The following is a 20815-nucleotide window of genomic DNA, read 5'->3' as shown; positions in this document are numbered from 1 at the left end:
TTACATTACTTTTCAGTCAAGTAAAATGGATCTTGACTAAGCTGAGAGAATAGTGGTAAACTTAATTTAATTGAAATCAGGAATCAACCACATGAAAAATATTTATTGTTCACTTGTATCAAGTTTCCAATTCTGAATTCTATGGGGAACACAGGGAAAAAGAATATGGTCCCTGTCTCTCAGTAGCTCCCTATGTGTATAATTTTTATAATTCTTAAGTAATAGACATCTCTACTTATTCCAGAACAGAATTACTTTTATTTTTTTAAATTATCAGTCCTCTTTAAAAGATAGAAAACTTCTATCTAAAATATCTTTTAAATGGGGGAGCGAAAACAAAATAAATATTTAATATATAGCTTTATTGAAGCATTGTCAACACCAATTAAAAAAAACTTGTAAATTTCATTACCGTTTCTCTTGATCATCCGTATTTTTCTTATCTGCGTAGATTTCTGCATAGAGTAATGCTGTAAAGTGAGCAGCACAAGACTGCGCTACCTTGGCAACCTCTAGATAATTCAGTTCCAGCCAGAAAGCATCATCAAACACTGTTCCTGAAGAAGATCTGAAGAAAAATTCTAAATGAAGTAATGTCTATTTCTTTTTCTTTTTTTCCAAGAAAGAGAGACAGGGAGAGAAAGATGAGATGCATCAACTCATAGCTGAGTCACTCTAGTTGCTCACTGATTGTTTCTCATACATGCCTGACTCCTTTCTCAAGCCAACTTTGGGCCTGACCTGTGGTGACACAGTGGATAAGGCGTCAATCCAGAATGCTGATGTCACTGGTTCGAAGCACCGGGCTTGCCTGGTCAAGGCACATATGAGAAGCAACTACAAGTCGATGCTTCCTACTCCTACCTCCTCTTCCTCTCTTTAAAATCAATAAATAAAATCTTAAAAAAAAAAAAGAAATAAAAAGCCAGCAACCTTAGGTTCAAGCCAGCAACCTTTGTGCTCAAGCCAGAGACCTTGAGATCATGTTGATGATCCTGCACTCAAGCCAGTGACCCCAAGCTCAAGCTGGCAAGCCTGTGCTCCAAGCTGGATGAACCCATGGTTAAGCCAGTGACCTCCGAGTTTTAAATCTGGATCCCTAATGTTCCTGCTCGATCTATGCTCTAACCACTGTGCAACCACCAGTCAGGCAAGTCATGTCCATTTCTTTAACTTCATTATTAAAAGAAAAGTATATTAATACAAAATATGGTAGCAAGTACTAGTTTAAAAAGAAAATTACACTGAAATAACCAAAATCACATTTCCCCAAAATATATACTCATCCCTTGTTATCCTTGGGGGCTAGTCCAGGACTACACACAGAAACCAAAATTCACGGTGCTCATGTACCTAATATAACATGGTATATAGTATTTCATATAAATTATGCAAATCCTCCCATATACTTTAAATCATTTCTAGGTTACTTAAAATACCTAATACAATGTAAATGCTATATAAATAGTTATTATACTGTACTGTTTAGAAAATGTCTGTAAATGTTCAGTACAGATGCAACTATCATATGCCTAACTACGTATTACAAGTCAGCAACAAGGTAAAATTTATTTTCCAAATATTTTTGATCTACATTTGGTTGAACGTGTGGATGTGGAACCTGCAGATACAGAACCTGTGGATACGAAGGGCCAACTATAGCTATAAACAACTAAGATAATATGGCTGAAGAGCCCTGTCATTCTTTTTGAATCACACTCTTTAGAAAATCTGATGAAAGCTATGGACTATCATCCCACACAAACATGGGGCTCATACTTCCCTTCCACCAAGGGATCTACTGACCATAAGCTAATTGACTACACAAAATATTAATTACCTCTTTTGTCTCCTCATGTAGTCCACAACAGCAAGCATTGTTCTTTGTGACTTTTTATCCAAAAAACATCGAGAAAAGTGCTCTGGCTCTGACAAACAAACAAAGATATTTCCTCTCAGTCTCATTCTTCCTTTTGTTTATCTCCCTCTACATTACAAAAGGTTCTGAGGGGCAGTACCTAGCACAAAATTGGTTCTTAATAATAAGTATGAATTGATAAAATGCAACTCACTGGCATTCTTTTTCTTTTAAAAGAAACTATTGTGCTTAATAAAACTGAGAAAAATAACTGTAATTTATATTTTATGTATTTCTGAAAAGGACTAATTTATTGATTCAATAAATATCTAGGATCATTTATGTACTGGATCCAGTAGACAACTATGAATGAGACAGACTATTTCTGATCACCTAGAACTCACTAACTAGCTTGAGAGACTCAACACAATGCGGTAAGTGCTATGACAGGAAAAGTTTAGAATACCACAGAGCAGGGGTCGGGAACCTTTTTGGCTGAGAGAGCCATGAACGCCACATATTTTAAAATGTAATTTCGTGAGAGCCATACAACGACCTGTGTACATTATGTATTATTTAATAAAAATTTGGTGTTGTCCTGGAGGACAGCTGTGATTGGCTCCAGCCACCCACAACCATGAACATGAGCGGTAGGAAATGAATGGATTGTAATACTTGAGAATGTTTTATATTTTTAACATTATTATTTTTATTAAAGATTTGTCTGCAAGCCAGATGCAGCCATCAGAAGAGCCACATCTGGCTCACGAGCCATAGGTTCCCGACCCCTGCCATAGAGGATTATATTTATAGAAAGGAATGTAACTCAGCAAGAAAAGTTTCACAGAAAAGATGACATCTGAAAGAAGAGTAATGGTGCAGCAGGAGACAGAAAGGGTAGCGTTCCAGGCAACAGTGATACTATCTCAGATGGCTAGAACAAGAAAGAATTTGGAGAATTTACTGAAAGAATTTCAAAATTGCTGAACCACAGAGGTGTAAAGAAGTAAGGACAGTGGGGACAAAGAGAAATAGTTGAACTAAAGTTATTTGTACCACAGAATTGGTAGGGTTTGGTAATCAGAGGAGAAATGAGAGATTTCTGGCTTGGGCGACTGCATGCCATTCATTGAAGAGACACACATTAAGAGAAGGAGGCTGGAAAAAAAAAAGAGAAGGAGGCTGGGGGAAGAAAGTGAAGATAAGTTTACCTTTGGACAGTTCAGTATGAGATTCATATGTGACATTCAAGTGAAGGCAGTGAGGCAGACATCAAAAAAGGTAAAACCATTTAATCTGATAGAAATCTAATCTATTTTTCTTTTCAGTAATAGAATTTTACATGTAGAGTTTAAATTTTCAGTTAAGACAATGAAAATATTGGTGTTCCACAGAGACACAAAATAAAACTGGCCGATTTGCCTTTGACTGTTTATAGCATAAATATGTATGTACAAATGATAAACATGAATGAAAAAGTCTCACCCATTCACCCATGTTCATGATAAATTGTTAGGTGATCATAGCCAGTGATTATATTAAACTTGGTAGCTACTCTTAATAATGCTTTAAATTACCTAGTATTTAAAGTTTAAATACTTACTGGTAATTGAACTAGTTATACCTCTCTTTCCCAAATTAAGAAAAGAAGATATAGTCTAAATATAACAGTTGGCAAAGCCTCTACAATAATTTTATTTTAGAACTTTCATTATAATGGCCTAAAGAAAATTCATATGAGCACTTTCTGGATCATTTACATGACCAACTCATAATCTAGAGAACCACAGAATGGGCACACATATCTGTGTTTAAAGTTAATTATATTATTTCAGATAAATCTGTAACTGCTGTTAGCCAACAGAAAAAAACACGCGTAAAACATAAAGCAGAGCAAAGTGAAATTGACATGCCATCACAGTCATGTCAAATAGAAGTTGTAGTAATAAATGTAAAAGAAACAATTGGGAAAACTGAGTAATCATGACCTATGCCAAATAACTAGTTAAGGTTTGGAAGAGAATTTAGTTATAGCAAATATCACATAAATTAATAGTTTTCTAGTTGTATTGGTCTTGAAGTACAATAAGTGAATTTGTACCTAATTTTATGTTTGCATATAAAATATATTAATGCAATATACATACTATAGACAGCAAGTTATCATTATAGATCTATGAATTCTTTTTCCTTTTCTTGAAATTTAAGTTTGAAAAACCAACCTACCCATAATGAGCCCCTAATTATGCATATACATATAATATGCACTCAATTTCTGATAGAATCTCTCTTGCTATTAGCTCTTAGGATGGGAAATAGTGACTGCACACAAAGAAAAGTAAGTTATAAAACTAAATAAAGTATAATCCAATTTTGTTTTAAAAAACTGGAAGGATATATACCATATTAACTATAGTTATCCTAGACCAGTCATGGCTAATTTTTTTAACTTAAGTTTTAATTTTTTATACTTTCCACAAAAAAATCTAATTTTGCAACAAAAAAGCCTACTTAAAAAAAAATGAGTTGGTCAGAGCATTAATATGAAAAGTCTATCATATTTCCAACATAGTACCTGTAATGCCTGGCTGCACATTTATTCTGCGTTTTCATTTGTAGAATATAGGGTGTGTTTTGTTCACATCTGCACTGCCAGTGCAAGCAGTGCCTGACACACACTGAATGCTCAACTAGTCGCTCCATTGTTAATAGCCAAAATTTACTGAGGGAGTGCTACCTATCAAGTATCATCTGAGTATCATGCTCTACATATATTATCTCACTGAAAACCTGCTATAATTGTTATCTCCATTCTATAGATGAGTTAACAGATGTTTAGAGGCTATAGACTTAAGCCAACAAAGCATCTTGATGATATTAAATCAAATCTACCCTTCTCTAGAACTGAGATGTTAACAGTATAAATGTGAGAAATATAACAGAATACCTGAATCCAAACTTGCAGGGGTTGTGGATCGGTTTGTTTGTGAAGTGTGCCTGAAACAGTTTGTGAAAAATCCCTGAATGTGCGTAGAAAGCAGATTTCTCCATGAGTCATTTGTATCTTGGAGTAAAATATCATGAACCAAGTATGGAAGTACAGTCTGACAAAAGTCAGCTTTCACCTAGAATACACAAACACAACTAGTCAGTAGCTTAAGTAAAAATAATATATTAAAAATTTCATTCAAGGCCCTGGCCGGTTGGCTCAGTGGTAGAGCGTCGGCCTGGCGTGCAGAAGTCCCAGGTTCGATTCCCGGCCAGGGCACACAGGAGAAGCGTCCATCTGCTTCTCCACCCCTCCCCCTCTCCTTCCTCTCTGTCTCTCTCTTCCCCTCCCGCAGCCGAGGCTCCACTGGAGCAAGGATGGCCCAGGTGCTGGGGATGGCTCCTTGGCCTCTGCCCCAGGCGCTAGAGTGGCTCTGGTCACAACAGAGCGACACCTCGGAGGGGCAGAGCATCGCCCCCTGGTGGGCAAAGCGTCGCCCCCTGGTGGGCGTGCCAGGTAGATCCCGGTCGGGCGCATGCGGGAGTCTGTCTGACTGTCTCTCCCTGTTTCCAGCTTCAGAAAAGTACAAAAAAAAAAAATTTTTTTTCATTCAATGTTATTGGCATATAAGCTTTTAATAAAATGATAGATGAATATGGCATAAATTCAATGTACTGCTAAAAACATACCAAAAAAAAGAGTACTAGATAATGTTTTTTAAGAAAAAATACAAATTAACCTAGAATATCTATAAAAATATTGGTTAATTACACTGTTAATTGTTCATATCCAGTGTAGGCCATTTGCATATAAAGAAAGAGAATACTGCTTACAAATGAAATAATGTCACTTCTGTAAATAAAATTTCATAGTTCAAAAGTGTTACTTATAACAGAAGTTCTCTAACTTGATATAAGGGAAAATGGGGATCACTGTTTATGAGAAAAGTTGAAAATTTGATTTTTCACATTTTCTTCACTCAGTAAAGAGCCATGTTAAAATGCTTATTTTTTTAATAAACCCCAATTTCTGGGTATAAAACTTGGGTACTTATTCGTGGTATACTCCAAAGTGTAGAAAAGCACCTTAATATGACTGCTTCATTAAAATAAGTACTCAACCAAGTACTATTTTTTTTATTTTTGCCAAGATACCATATTCATATATTCATCACATGCCACACGCTTGAGACAGACTGTAAATTACCAATTTCCTTGTTAAACTGAAGACAAGTTGAAAAGCCAGCTTTGAAAACAATTTAAGGAACTAGGAGTTGAGGTATACATAAATGTATATTTGGAACATCTTATCTTTTGGCCCAAAGTCAGAATTTTATAAACATCTTAGGATAGTTCACTAACGAGAAATGAGCCGTGTGCATGTACAGGCGTCACTCTGCTGACCTGGTGCAAGTACAGTGCAATATTGTAGATGGTGTAATGATTTAGTTATTGTCAACACTTTTTTTTTTTTTTTTTTGTATTTTTCTTAAGTGAGAAGCAAGGAGGCTGAAAGACAGACTTCTGCATGCGCTTGACTGGGATCCACCCAGCAAGCCCTCTAGCGGGCAACGCTTGGCCAATCTGGGGCATTGCTCTGTTGCAACCAGAGCCATTTTAGTGCCTGAGGCGAAGGCCATGGAGCCATCCCCAGCGCCAGGCCTTGGAGCCTTGGCTGTGAGAATGGAAGGGAGAGATAAAGAGAAGGGAGAGGGGGAGGGGAGGAGAAGCAGATGGGCGCTTCTCCTGCATGCCCTGACCAGGAATCGAACCTGGCACATCCACACACCAGGCCTATACTCTACCACTGAGCCAACCAGCCAGGGCAACACTTTTTCTGTAAGAAATAAGGACTGCTTTCAGTGAGTGCACTTTACCAAAATATTTACTTCTCTATCAGTTATTTGTAATTAGCAGATGTTTGACCTGGTCAGATATTTTGTTTCCATATTTCAATTGAATCATGCTTGGCAGTACTATAAATTATGTAGCTTTTAAAGTTTTCAAGCACCATCATAGTGCTATCTCAGATGACATATTTGATAAAACTATATAACATATAAATTTTTTGTTTGATTTGGTAGGCATCTTTACTCTCTACTGAAATAAATTATAGTGTAACTCTCAAAAATAAAAAAGCAATGGTAACTGCTACCCTATCCCTTTTTATCATTCAAGAAAGCACATCAGGAAAAGTAAATGGCAATGACCTTATTAGAAGGAGAAAATAAACAAAGCAAGCACACTTTTGGTTAACATAAATATTTATAGTCATTAGTAACAAAGTACTTGAGGTACCCCTTAGAACTCATCCAGTATGTAACTACCTCACAGCTGAAACACACTGCATAATGTTATGGATAAATAAAGAAGTCCTGCCCTGCCCTGGCCGGTTGGCTCAGCGGTAGAGCGTCGGCCTGGCGTGCGGGGGTCCCGGGTTCGATTCCTGGCCAGGGCACATAGGAGAAGCGCCCATTTGCTTCTCCACCCCCACCCCCTCCTTCCTCTCTGTCTCTCTCTTCCCCTCCCGCAGCCGAGGCTCCATTGGAGCAAAGATGGCCCAGGCGCTGGGGATGGCTTGGCCTCTGCCCCAGGCGATAGAGTGGCTCTGGTCGCAGCAGAGCGACACCCCGGGGCAGAGCATCGCCCCCTGGTGGGCAGAGCGTAGCCCCTGGTGGGCGTGCCGGGTGGATCCAGGTCGGGCGCATGCGGGAGTCTGTCTGACTGTCTCTCCCCGTTTCCAGCTTAAGAAAAAAAAAAAAAAAGAAGAAGTCCTGCCCTGGCCAGATAGCTTGGTCAGCTAGAGCATTGTCCTGAAGCACAGAGGTTGCCGGTTCTATCCCCTGTCAGGGCACACACAGGAACAGACCAATGTTCCTCTCTCTGCCTTCCTCTCTCTCAAAAATCAATAAAATAAATATTAAAAAAAAAGAAGTCCTGTTCAATGGATTCAAAACAGCTGAGTGTAGCTGCTGTTGCATGAAAATGATGTGCTACACCAGTGGTTCTCAACCTTTCTAATGCCGTGACCCCGCAATACAGTTCCTCATGTTGCGGTGACCCCAAACCAAAAAATAATTTTGGTGGCTACTTCATAACTGTAATTTTGCTACAATTATGATTCAGAATGTAAATACCTGATGTGCATTATGTATTTTCTGATGGCTTTAGGCGACCCTGCCGGGGTCGCGACCCACAGGTTGAGAACCGCTGTACTACACCATAGCCCTCTTTTTAGAGATATTATAAACCATAAACGTGTAACATTAGCCAAATGGAATGGGACAAGCAAAGAAACTATTAAGAGAAAACAAATGAAAACAAGCAAAGATAGAAAGAAATTAAGTCAAACTAAGTAATCTTTTTTACCTCACACATTGGCTTTAGCAATTGAAGAATTTCACTTTTTATGCTTCCACTATCCAAAAAAGCACAAGTCAGTGTCTTTATCCAAACATCATGGTTGTCACTTTGAGAAATCCACAGGCTTGTATCATCCAAGCCCGCAAAAGGATTTTCTTTGTCAGGTCTGGGTACTTCTAAAAACTAGAAAGAAAGTAATCAGAAAATATAAATAAGGTAATCAGAAATACATTTTATCTTTCACATAAAAAAAAAAATCTAAACATAAATAAACCTGTTTCCAAGTAAAACTATAGTTAAAACTAAATCCAGAGGCCATGGATACCTTTTAAATTAAAAATACATTTATGTTTATGAGAGGCAGACTGATATGATAAAAAATTACTGACCTGGAGATTATTCTGCTAAGTGAAATAAGTCAGTCAGAGAAAGACAAATACCGTAAGATTTCACTTATATCTGGAATCTAATGAACAAAATAAACTAATGAACAAAACAGAAACAGACTCATAGATACTGAGAATAGACTGACAGCTGTCAGAGGGCAGGGGTTGGGGAGACTGGATGAAAGGTGAAGGGATTTGCTAAAAATTATATATCCATAACACACAGACACAGACAACAGTGTGGTGATGGCCAGAGGAAAAGAGAGGTGGGGCAGGTGGAGGTGGGTAAAGGGGAGGAAAATGTGGCAAGACTTTGCTTGGGCTGATGGGTGTACAGCGCAGCGTGAAAATGATGTTTTATTGAGTTATACACTTGAAACCTGTACCCCAATAAATTCAACAAATAAAAATAATACTGGTCTAGACAGGAGAAAGTAAGTTCTAAGCTCTGGTAGGTAGCTTATTTGGTTAGAGCATCATCCCAATAGGCCAAGGTTGCAGGTTCAATCCTCGGTTAGGGCACATACAAGAATCAACCAATGAATTCATAAATAAATGGAACAACAAATCAATGTTTCTCTCTCTTAAATCAATAAGTAAAAATAAATAAATAAATAAACAAAATGTTTAAAAGTAAAAAAAGAGAATAAGAAAGAACAGAGAACTACAAAAATAATCAGACAACAGTTAATAAATTGGCAATAACTACCTACCTATCAATAATTACTTTAAATGTAAATGAACTAAATGCTACAATCAAAAGACATAGGGTAGCTGAATGAATAGAAACCAAGGCCCATCTAAACATTGTCTATAAGAGACGCACTTCAAATCAAAAGATACACACAGACTGAAAGTAAAGGATGAAAAGATACTTAGATAAAAAGATAAAATAGGCCCTGGCCGGTTGGCTCAGTGGTAGAGCGTCAGCCTGGCGTGCAGGGGTCCCGGGGTCCGGCCAGGGCACACAGGAGAAGCGCTCATCTGCTTCTTCACCCCTCCCCCTCTCCTTCCTCTCTCTCTCTCTCTCTTCCCCTCCCGCAGCCGATGCTCCATTGGAGCAAAGATGGCCCGGGCGCTGGGGATGGCTCCTCGGCCTCTGCCCCAGGCACTAGAGTGGCTCTGGTCGCAACAGAGCGATGCCCCGGAGGGGCAGAGCATCGTCCCCTGGTGGGCAGAGCCTCGCCCCTGGTGGGCGTGCCGGGTGGATCCCAGTCCGGCGCATGCGGGAGTCTGTCTGACTGTCTTTCTCCGTTTCCAGCTTCAGAAAAATACAAAAAAAAAAAAGATAAAATACATTTTAGAAAAGGAGTTCGACCGTCAGCTCACTAGTATATTATATGGGTCACAAATTCTCTGCCTCATCTGTCTTAGGTACAAAACCAGTCCAATCTACCACACAGAATTGAGTTCAAGATGAAATAAGATTTTAAAATGTTATAACTACTGTGTTTTACAGATTATATTACTAGTTTTATTAATAGTTTATATTACTGCTAATTTCACTATGACCAAAATTACATGATACAGTAAAAGTACTATTTCTTTTTTTATTAATTTAAAATTTATTTTTACTTATTAATTTTGGAGAGGCCGTACAGAGAGAGAGAAAGAGAGAAAGAGAGAAAGAGAGCAAGAGAGAAGGAGGGGAGGAGCAGGAAGCATCAACTCCCATATGTGCCTTGACCAGGTAAGTCCAGGGTTTTTGAACCAGCAACCTCAGCGTTCCAGGTTGAGGCTTTATCCACTGTGCCACCACAGGTCAGGCTAAAAGTACTATTTCAATGATGAGTATATACCCTGAAATTAAACTGGTGAAAACTCAACTGTATATCTCAGTCACATTATGAAGAAAAAATATTAAACAGGAATATTTAGACTAAAAGAGTTCTTAAATGTCCTTCATAGAGTACTTTCAGGTGAATCTTATGATATCAACATGGGAAAGGAAAGATATTTTTATAGGTCAACTTATATTTCATTAGGGGTTGTAATATTTAAACTTGCTATGGAAATAAATACTTGCTTGTTGATTTTAATAGTTAACAATCATACCCAGGATCAATGGCTGTTATGAGACCAAAGTCAGGGTTTGCTACTCCTAAGAAAAATGGCCTGTCATTAAGAATGCCTCCTATTTCCCAAACCAATCATCACTTCTCTAGGCTACCTATATCTCAGCTTTTCCATACTATCATGATTAAAATATAAATCCCTTAGATTCAGGAAGTATAACAAATTATTATTTCTAGAAAAGGTTCAATGTTAGTATAATACTATTTAAGCAATCCGACATTCTTATATCACAGCAAAAAGAACTATTCTAGAATAATTTCTATTCAATAAACATTCAATAAACATTCATTATTTGAGAGACCTTTTTCCTTGATGTTCTAAAAGGATGTAGATAGATCAACATGGGATCATTCGTGTTCTTGTAAATCTCCCAGAAATTATGACCCGTCTTTGTGGCTAAAATGTTTTTCAAACAGGTAACAGCAGCTGATCGCACTCTGACACTGAAAAAAAGATATAATTCAAAAGCCTATAAAGTATATCAATTATTAATCTTGATAAATGTTAAATAATCTCCAATGAGAAAAATTAAAATCTAAAATTTATCATTAGGAAATTTTTACTTATTGGAAACATTTACATCTATAAAGTTCTATTACATCACAGCCAAAATTATCAAAGAATTTTTAATATTTTCAGTAGACTTAAATTTTTACTAATCACTGTAACAACAAATTCCCCTTATTCAAAAAAGTTTATATTGTGACTATTAAAAATTAAAAGGACTCATGAAAATAAGTAAAATAACATTGACCAATATAAATGACTAATGAGAATGACAGAATAGTAACTTACCTGAGATTTTGATAATATTTTCTCTAAGAAATACTAATAATTTGGAATAAGGCAGAATGCTATTTTCCTCCAAATGATAAAATTATTATCTAGAACAATCTTAAACAAACAGTAAGTACACACTTATTCTGAATAGAAGGTGGCTGAAATCATTAGGTAAGGCATCTTAAGCCTTTAATAAAACATTAAAGGGCTTTCTCTTTTGCAAAAAATTAGGAAAGGAGGGCTGCAATACAAGAGCACTGAAAACATAACAGCTGACAAAACTGTCATAAAGCCTGATACTGTAAATGATGGTGAGCTATCAAGCAAAGGCCTAATTCTTTTAAGGTTTCTCAATTTAAGACACAGAATCATAAATACTAAACTTGGATTCATCCTTCACCTCTATTTTCCTACTCCTCCATATCCACTTAATCAGCAATTCCTTCCTGCTGGCTCTATATTCAAAACATACCCTGCTTTCCATCCATTTTTCATCACATTTCTATTATTGCCAACCCAATCCAAGTCACCATCATTTGTCCTCTAGACCAGTGGTCCCCAACCCCCAGGCTACGGACGGTACCGGTCCACGGGCCATTTGGTACCAGTCTGCAGAGAAAGAATAACTAACTTACATTATTTCCATTTTATTTATATTTAAGTCTGAACAATGTTTTATTTTTTAAAAATGACCAGATTCCCTCTGTTACATCTGTCTAAGACTCACTCTTGACACTTGTCTCGGTCACGTGATACATTTATCTGTCCCACCCTAAAGGCCGGTCTGTGAAAATATTTTCTGACATTAAACCGGTCTGTGGCCCAAAAGGTTGGGACCACTGCTCTAGACAACTACAACAGTTTCATTATAAGCCTTCTTGTTTCCACTTTTGGCCTATCATAATCCATTTGCCATATAAAAGGTACAGTAAAAATGTAAGCAGCATCATGACAGTACTTTGCTTAAAATTCCATGGCTTTTTATATATTTCAAATAAAATCCAAGTTTCTAATCATAATTAGTCTTACCTTTCTAAGTACATTCCATACCATCTTCTTCCACACCAGGTTTCTTTCAGTTCCTCAAAAACACCAAACTTACTTCTATTCTGCATATACCCTATCTGGAATGTTTTATCCCTACTCATCTTAGAGCTGATTCCTGATCATTCACATCAGCAAGATGACATTTCCTCAGCAAAGACTTTCATAACCAGCTATTCTGGGAATTCCTTGGGAATCCCCTCTGTAGACCTCAGGGCCCGTAAACAGGCAATGATATTTTTCCTCTTACAAGATGATAGGAACAACAAATTGTACCTGTTCCCTAGGTCTCTCAAGTTTAAATCAGACTAATATGTGGCACCGTTTTTAAAAAAAACAACTACAAATTACTGTGTAACAAATGAAACACTTAATGTTTGCAAATTTTCTGTGGAAAATCTCTTCAAACACTGTGTCAGATATACTTCAAAACACATTTTTTTAAAATGAGATGAATATATGGATAGAAGGATGGCTAGATGTGACAAAGCTAGGATAGCAGGAAAATACTGATGGACTCTAAGTGGTAAGTATATGGGTGTTATTGTAAAATTCTTTCAACTTGGCAGTGCGTTTGAAAATATTTATAATAAAATGGGGGAAAAAACATGGCACCTTTTTATTGTAACAATAACAAAAGAGAGAAAGCTATGTGGTCATTAAATCAACAATGAAAAAATGGCAGGTAGACATTACTGTCAATCATTTATTCCCCAAGAAAAGATGGAAGAGGGTTTGGAAGGGAACAGATGCAAAACACCTATTGACCTTAGATAGATGTCCAGTTGTTGGCAAAAATTCTTTGAATGCACATCCAAAAACTGCTGACGAAGTGCTCAAATATACCAAAAATAAATAAATGAACAGATAGATAAATGGGAAGGGGGACAAAGAAAGAAAGCAAAGTAATTTTCTAACCAGCAAGCTGATGTGTTGCAATTTTGTTTTGCAGAGAATGGGTAAAAGAAAACCACGTCTGATTAGCTTAAGAATTTTTGAGTTACAAAGTTTCTGCTCTATAACTTATTTTAAAAAAAAATTGAAGCAGACTAGCCAAGAAGAGTTGACACAGTTGATTTTGTCAAGTGCCCCAAATATGCCACTTTGCATACTTCATGCTCTATGTAGAACCACCTGGCAATTTTATTATCTATTTGTCTAGTCTATTCTCACCAGAATTTCCCATGGATGTTGTCTAGTATATTCATCACAATGACAATTGCCTGTTACATAGGAGGGCTGCAGTAATTTCATACATTAAGAAAAACACAGCCCTGGCCGGTTGGCTCAGCGGTAGAGTGTCGGCCTAGCGTGCGGAGGACCCGGTTTCGATTCCCGGCCAGGGCGCACAGGAGAAGCGCCCATTTGCTTCTCCACCCCTCCGCCGCGCTTTCCTCTCTGTCTCTCTCTTCCCCTCCCGCAGCCGAGGCTCCATTGGAGCAAACATGGCCCGGGCGCTGGGGATGGCTCTGTGGCCTCTGCCTCAGGCGCTAGAGTGGCTCTGGTCACAACATGGCGACGCCCAGGATGGGCAGAGCATCGCCCCCTGGTGGGCAGAGCGTCGCCCCTGGTGGGCGTGCCGGGTGGATCCCGGTCGGGCGCATGCGGGAGTCTGTCTGACTGTCTCTCCCTGTTTCCAGCTTCAGAAAAATGAAAAGAAAAAAAAAAAAGAAAAAAAAAGAAAAACACAACTTTCATTAAAATACTTGAGACTGAAAGTATGGCAACATAAAAGACAAAGCTTTCAAGTTATTGGAAATGTTAATTTATGTGAAGTATCACTCTGCTTGAATGTCAAATTAAGTAAATGCTACTAGACATAAAGTGTCATTTAAGTACTCACCAATCTTCTACCAGTGTATTATTTAGGTAGCTCAGCATTATGAGGGTCCACTGAAGTTCTTTATTTTCAAATAACTCAAGGTCCTTGGTATAAGGTGTATCTTTACTATGTTGTATAGCTATCATAGAGAAATCTATGGGACCCACTTCTCCCAAGCAGCTGCCAACAGCCTCTACATATAGAAATTACATTTCAGTACAGTTATAGCTAAGAGATCATACAGACAACAGAAATATCCAAAATATAATGCTGTTTTATTATCCATCAAAAGTTAAATATTTCTCAAAGATTTTTAATAAATTAAAGAAGCTACAAAATATCATATCTCCTTTATATATCAACCATGTGGGCAATATTTTCCAATATAAAATCATATCCAAGATAGAACTAGTAGCAAAATATCGATATTAAGGATGAAAGGATTTTTTTGGTTTTTTTGGTGACAGAGACAGAGGAAGGACAGACAGACAGGAAGGGAGAGAGATGAGAAGCATCAATTCTTGATTGTGGCACCTTAGTTGTTCATTGATTGCTTTCTCATATGTGCCTTGATCAGGGGCTACAGCAGGCTGAGTGACTCCTTGCTCAAGCCAGCGACCTTGGGCTCAAGCTGGTGAGCCTTGCTCAAACCAGATGAGCCTGCGTCCAAGCCAGCAACCTCGGGGTTTTGAACTTGGATCCTCCGCATCCCAGTCCAATGTTCTATCCACTGCACCACCTCCCGGTCAGGCAAGGATGAAAGTTTTAACATAACTACTGTATGAGAGTATCAAAAAACTTTAAAACTTAAAATTTTCATGTAATTATTATGTACATAAAGTCTACAAACTTTGAGCACTCAATTCAGTGAAAACTCACATATGTACAAACATGTACATGTGTGTGCACTTATTTGTTTCCTATCTGTGTTACCACTACCCAGATGAAGACAGAATGTTTTCAGCATGCTCTTTCCCAGTCATAGTGAAATTTATTAAAATATGTTCACTCATTCTTTGATAGTTCCTTTTAAAAGGTGAAGCCTAATTCCTCTCTTCTTGAATGTAGGCTGTCCTTAGTGACTTTCTTCTAACAAACAGAATGTACACAAGTCTTTCATCTCCTTGTAAATTCATCTGCAGGTATTTAATTCTTAGATGCTATTATACATAAAATTGTAAATGAAATACAAATTTCTTTTTAGATTGTTCACTGATGGTGTAGAATAACAACCAAATCTTGTGTGTTGATCTTGTATCCTGCAAAGTGCTAAATTCATTCATTAGCTTTATTATAGTAGCTTTTTTATAGATTCTCTGGGATTTTCTATACATATAATAATGTCATCTGTGAATAAAGATTATTTTACTTCTTCCTTTCCAAAGTATATCATTTTTATCTCTTTTTGTTGCCCAGTTGCTCTGGCTAATACTTCTGATATAATGTTGAATAGCAGTGGTAAAAGTAAGCAACCTTGTTTCACTCCTGATTTGAGGCAGGAAGCTTTCAATCTCTTACCATTAAATACAATACTAGTTGTGGGTACAAAGATTTTGTGCTACAAAGAAAAGTCACTTAGGATTCTTCTAGAAAATGAGGTTTGTCCCCAGAATCAGTACTACTATGAACAAAGGAGTAAATTTGTTGGTTAAAGAAAACTTCTAAGTGCTGACAGGTCCTGTTTCTTGGTCTGGGTAATAGATACACAGGCATGTTCTGCTTGTGAAAAATTTTCAAGTTATATACTTTTAATCTGTATACTTTCCTGTTGTAAAGTAAATGTCAAGAAAAGACTTACAAAAAAAGAAAGTACCCTAGAAATTAGGCTCCCAATAAGAAATTAAGAAAGACTCCAGTGAACCTGACTGGTGGTGGCACAGTGGGTAGAGTATTGACCTGGGACGCTGAGGTCCCAGGTTTGAAACCCTGAAGTAGCCATCTTGAGCGTGGGTTCATCTGGTTTGAATGCCAGCTCACCAGTCTGAGTGTTAGGTGACTGGCATAAGCGCAGGATCAAAATGATCCCAAGGTTGCTGGCTTGAGCAAAGGGTTACTATTGAGTCCCTTGGTCAAGGCATATATAAGAAGCAATCAATGAAAAACTAAAGTGATGCAACTATAAGTAGATGTTTCTCATCTCTCTCTCTTGCAAAAAAAGGAAAGACTCCATTGAAAAATAGCATTATCATGAAGCAATACTGTCATGACAACTCCAAGTTGACTTTAATGTGATTTTTCCCTCCTGTGACTAGCAAACCAGCTAAACACCTACACTAGGTATAATATTGGCCAGGGGTCCCCAAACTTTTTACACAGAGGTCAGTTCACTGTCCCTCAGATCACTGGAGGGCCGGACTATAAAAAAAAACTATGAACAAATCCCTATGCACACTGCACATACCTTATTTTAAAGTAAATAAAACGGGAACAAATACAATATTTAAAATAAAGAACACGTAAATTTAAATCAACAAACTGACCAGTATTTCAATGGGAACTATGCTCCTCTCACTGACCACCAATGAAAGAGGTGCCTCCTCAGGAAGTGCAGCAGGGCTAGATAAATGGCCTCAGGGGGCCACATGCGGCCCGCGGGCCGTAGTTTGGGAACCCCTGATATTGGCTATTTATGTTACATTAGGTTACCCCCAAATGGTGATAGGAAAGGACTTGAATACAGTTTCAGTATCTGACTTCAATCCATTACCTAAGTCCTCATTCTTATTTCTGTTATTTAAAAATGATATTAAGTACTAGTCATTTATAATATATATCAAAAGTCAATTTATTTGCAACTTTGCTACAAATAAGTATAGCTGGCTTTCCTAAATATTTACAAGGTATTTTCAAATGGACAGTTATACACATGTATAAATGAGTAACTTTTAACTTTACATACACACTCTCTCACACACACACACACACACACACACACACACACACACACACACCTAAGGAAGAAAACTATGAAAGGAAGGTGGCTTAAGGATACTAGAACTAAATAGAAATATTACTTAACTAAGATCTCACATTTCCCGAATAACCCAAATGAAAAAACTTTAATTGATTTTTAAAAATATTATAAAGATGATGATTCAAACAAAAACTCAGTCATGCAGACAAATAGTTTACCTAGAACTTCTCTTTCACCAGTGTGGTTTAATGCCATCTTGGATAGCTGCAACAAGCTAATAACTAGCTTCACCAGTATGTCATCGTGTAGGTTATCTAGGAGCAGTTTTGAAAAAAATTAAACTATAATGAGGCAACATTTTTCTTTAAAATATGCTTATATACTGAAATTATCTGACTAGAAAACTTTTACAAAGTTTTTTAAAAGGATTTAAATCAAGTACCTCAAAAATATTAAGTGACAGCAGTCATATTCTCTGATCACAACATTTTGAAATTAGAAATCAGTTGCAAAAAGGAAGTAGAAAACACCACAAATATGTGGAGATTAAACAACATGCCACTAAAAAATGACTGGTCAAAGAAGAAATAAAAGGTGAGAACAAAAGATATATAAAGACAAATGAGAATGACAATACAACATATCAAAACTTCTGGCATGCAGTAATAAGAGGAAAGTTTACATCATTATTGGTCTATATAAAGAAACTAGAAAAATCCCAGTAAACAACCTAACACTGCATTTCAAAGAATTAGAAGAACAAAGGTAGGCCAAGTCAACAGAAAAAAGGAAATAATATAAATCAGAGCGGAATTAAATGAAATAAAGAACAAAATGACTAGAGAAAAAATTAATGCAACAAAAAGCAAATTCTTTAAAAAGATTAATAAATATTGACAAACCTCTGGCTAGTCTCACTGTGGAAAAAAAAAAAGAAAATAAATAAAAAGAAAGTTACCACAGACACTACAGAAATACAAAGGCTCATACAAGAATACTATCAAAAACTATATGCCACCAAATTTAATAACCTAGAAGAAATAGGTAAGTTCCTAAAAATATATAACCTTCTTAGAACCATGAAGAACTGGAAATCTAAATAGGCCAATCAACAGTGAGAAAATTGAAACTGTCAAAATCCTCCCCAAAAGTTAAAAATCCAGGATCAGATGGTTTCACTAGGGAATTCAACCAAACATTCAAAGACTGGATACCTATCCTTCTCAAACTCTTCCAAAAATTTAGAGAAGAGGCAATACATTCTAATACATTTTATGAGGCAAACATAACCCTACTACCAAAATCTGGCAAGGATAACACAAAAAGAGAAAACTACAGACCAATATCTCTGATAAATACAAACATAAAAATCCTAAAAAAAATATATTAGCAAATTGAACAGAACAATACATTTAAAAGATAATACTTCACGATCAAATGGGGTTCATTCCAAGGGAACAAGGATGGTTCAACATATGCAAATAAATCAATGTGATATATCACATTAACAAAATAAAGATAAAAATCATTTGATCATGTCAAAAGATGTAGAAAAACCACCTGACATGATACAACATCCATTTATGATTAAAATACTCAATAAGACCTGTGGTGGCGCAGTGGATAAAGCGTCGACTTGGAAATGCTGAGGTCGCCGGTTCGAAACCCTGGGCTTGCCTGGTCAAGGCACATATGGGAGTTGATGCTTCCAGCTCCTCCCCCCTTCTCTCTCTCTGTCTCTCCTCTCTCTCTCTCTCTCTCCCTCTCCTCTCTAAAAAAAATGAATAAATAAATAAAAATTAAAAAAATAAAATAAAAACAAGCTATACTTTAAAAAAAAAAATACTCAATAAAACGGGTTTAGAAGTACCTCAACATAATACAAGCCATATATGGCAAATTTTTAGCTAATATCATATTCAATGTTGAAACAGTGAAAGCTGGCCCTGGCCAGTAGCTAAGTGGATAAAACATCAGCCTGGCGTATGGAAGCCCCGGGTTCAATTCCTGGTCAGGGCACAAAGAAGTGACCATCTGCTTCTCTCCCCATCCCTCTCCCTCTTTTCTCCCTCTTCCCCTCCTGAGGCCAGTGGCTCTACTGGTTCAAGTGTGGGCCCGGGCTCTGAGGATAGCTCAGCTGGTCTGAGCACATCAGCCTCAGGTGCTAAAAAGAGCTCGGTTGATTTGAGCTTCAGTTCCAGTTGGGGTGGCTGGGTTGATCCCAGTCGGGGCGCATGCAGGAGTCTGTCTCGCTATCTCCCCTCCTCTCACTTAAAAAAAAAATGGTTCTGGGGAAATTGGAAAGCCATATGCAAAAGAATGAAACTAGGCTATTGTTTCTCCCCAGATACAAAAATTAACTCATAATAAATGAAAGACCTAAATATAAGACCTGAAACAATAAATTACATTTAAAAACAAAGGCACTAAAGTTACGGATCTCAGTCTTAGAATTTTACTTAGAATTTTACGAATCTGACCACAAAGGCAAGGGAAGTAAAGGCAAAAATAAATGGATGGAATTAAACTAAACATTTCCTATACAGCAAAAGAAATCAACAACAAAACAAGCAACCAACAGAATGGGAAAAGATATTTGCAAACAACTCTGACAAGAGGATAGTATTAACAAAAAACTCATACAACTCAACAACAAAAAACAATCCAATTTAAAAAAAAAGAGGATCTGAACAGACACTTCTCCTAAGACATACAAATGGTCAACAGACAAATGAAAAAATGCTCAAGTTCACTAGATAGTAGGGAAAGAAAAATCAAAACTGCAATGAGATACCACTTTATACTAGTTAGAAAGGGCCTCTATCAACAACACAAGTAATAACAAGTGTTGGAGAGGCTGTGGAGAAAAGGAACCCTCATTCATCACTGGCAGAATGGCAGGCGGACACAGATGACCTTGTATGCTTGTCTCTAAGGAATTCATGATTTTTTTAGGCAGCAGAAAGTTAAAACATTTTAAGCAACAGAATAACATGATCACGTCTGGGTTTCGAGAAATCATTCCGGCAGAGGTGCAGGGGATGGATAAAGTGGGAGTAGTGCAAGGTGAGACCATTAGGAAGTCTGTGGTTAGATGAAAAATGATAGGGGTCTGAACTAAATGAGGAGAGAGTCTAAGTCTATGGCAATTAAACCAAGAGAAGGAATTTATAAAAAATTATTTTGAAAAGGAAGAGAGGTACAAATAACCCACGCCATTAAAATTAGTACCCTGAGATGCTCTCATAAGCTCCACCATCTGATCTTTATGTTGTTCTAGTTGTCTTCGAAGATCCTTCAATCCTTCAAGCCTTGCCAATGGAAGTGCATCATAAACACTTACTGAGAGAAAATGGTTAATTTCCTAAAAGAAAATTAGTTAAAAATGAAATTGCTTTTGACATGTATTGGTTACATCTGTGAAATAAAACTTAAAAATATAGTAAACGCCTTTTACAGACACTAACTCATCTCCTATTACTATCAAACAAGTTAAAAGTAAATTACCATATTTCCCCATGTATAAGATGCACCTTTAATTATGGGGTCCGAAATTTGAAAAAAAATGTATTATATAAAGTTAT

At 37.1% G+C, this 20815-nt stretch overlaps 1 protein-coding gene across 5 annotated transcripts in view; it reads right to left on the bottom strand.

Moving 5' to 3' along the window:
* Positions 1-20815, bottom strand: part of ATM (ATM serine/threonine kinase) — a 145485-nt gene that overhangs the window by 68163 nt on the left and 56507 nt on the right. For all 5 annotated transcript variants that reach the window (XM_066371608.1, XM_066371605.1, XM_066371604.1 and 2 more), the window contains exons 32-39: positions 20463-20595; positions 17450-17545; positions 14339-14510; positions 10973-11114; positions 8216-8392; positions 4806-4983; positions 1841-1928; positions 413-568 (exon numbers count right to left, since the gene is read on the bottom strand). In XM_066371608.1, the coding sequence (XP_066227705.1) occupies positions 413-568; positions 1841-1928; positions 4806-4983; positions 8216-8392; positions 10973-11114; positions 14339-14510; positions 17450-17545; positions 20463-20595 (1142 nt within the window). The remainder of the gene's footprint in view (positions 1-412; positions 569-1840; positions 1929-4805; positions 4984-8215; positions 8393-10972; positions 11115-14338; positions 14511-17449; positions 17546-20462; positions 20596-20815) is intronic.

The sequence above is a fragment of the Saccopteryx leptura genome, chromosome 1, assembly GCF_036850995.1.
Source record: "Saccopteryx leptura isolate mSacLep1 chromosome 1, mSacLep1_pri_phased_curated, whole genome shotgun sequence".
In the NCBI taxonomy this organism is placed as follows: Eukaryota; Metazoa; Chordata; class Mammalia; order Chiroptera; family Emballonuridae; genus Saccopteryx; species Saccopteryx leptura.
Note: the sequence above shows the minus strand (reverse complement) of the source record. Positions and strands in the feature narration are given on the sequence as shown.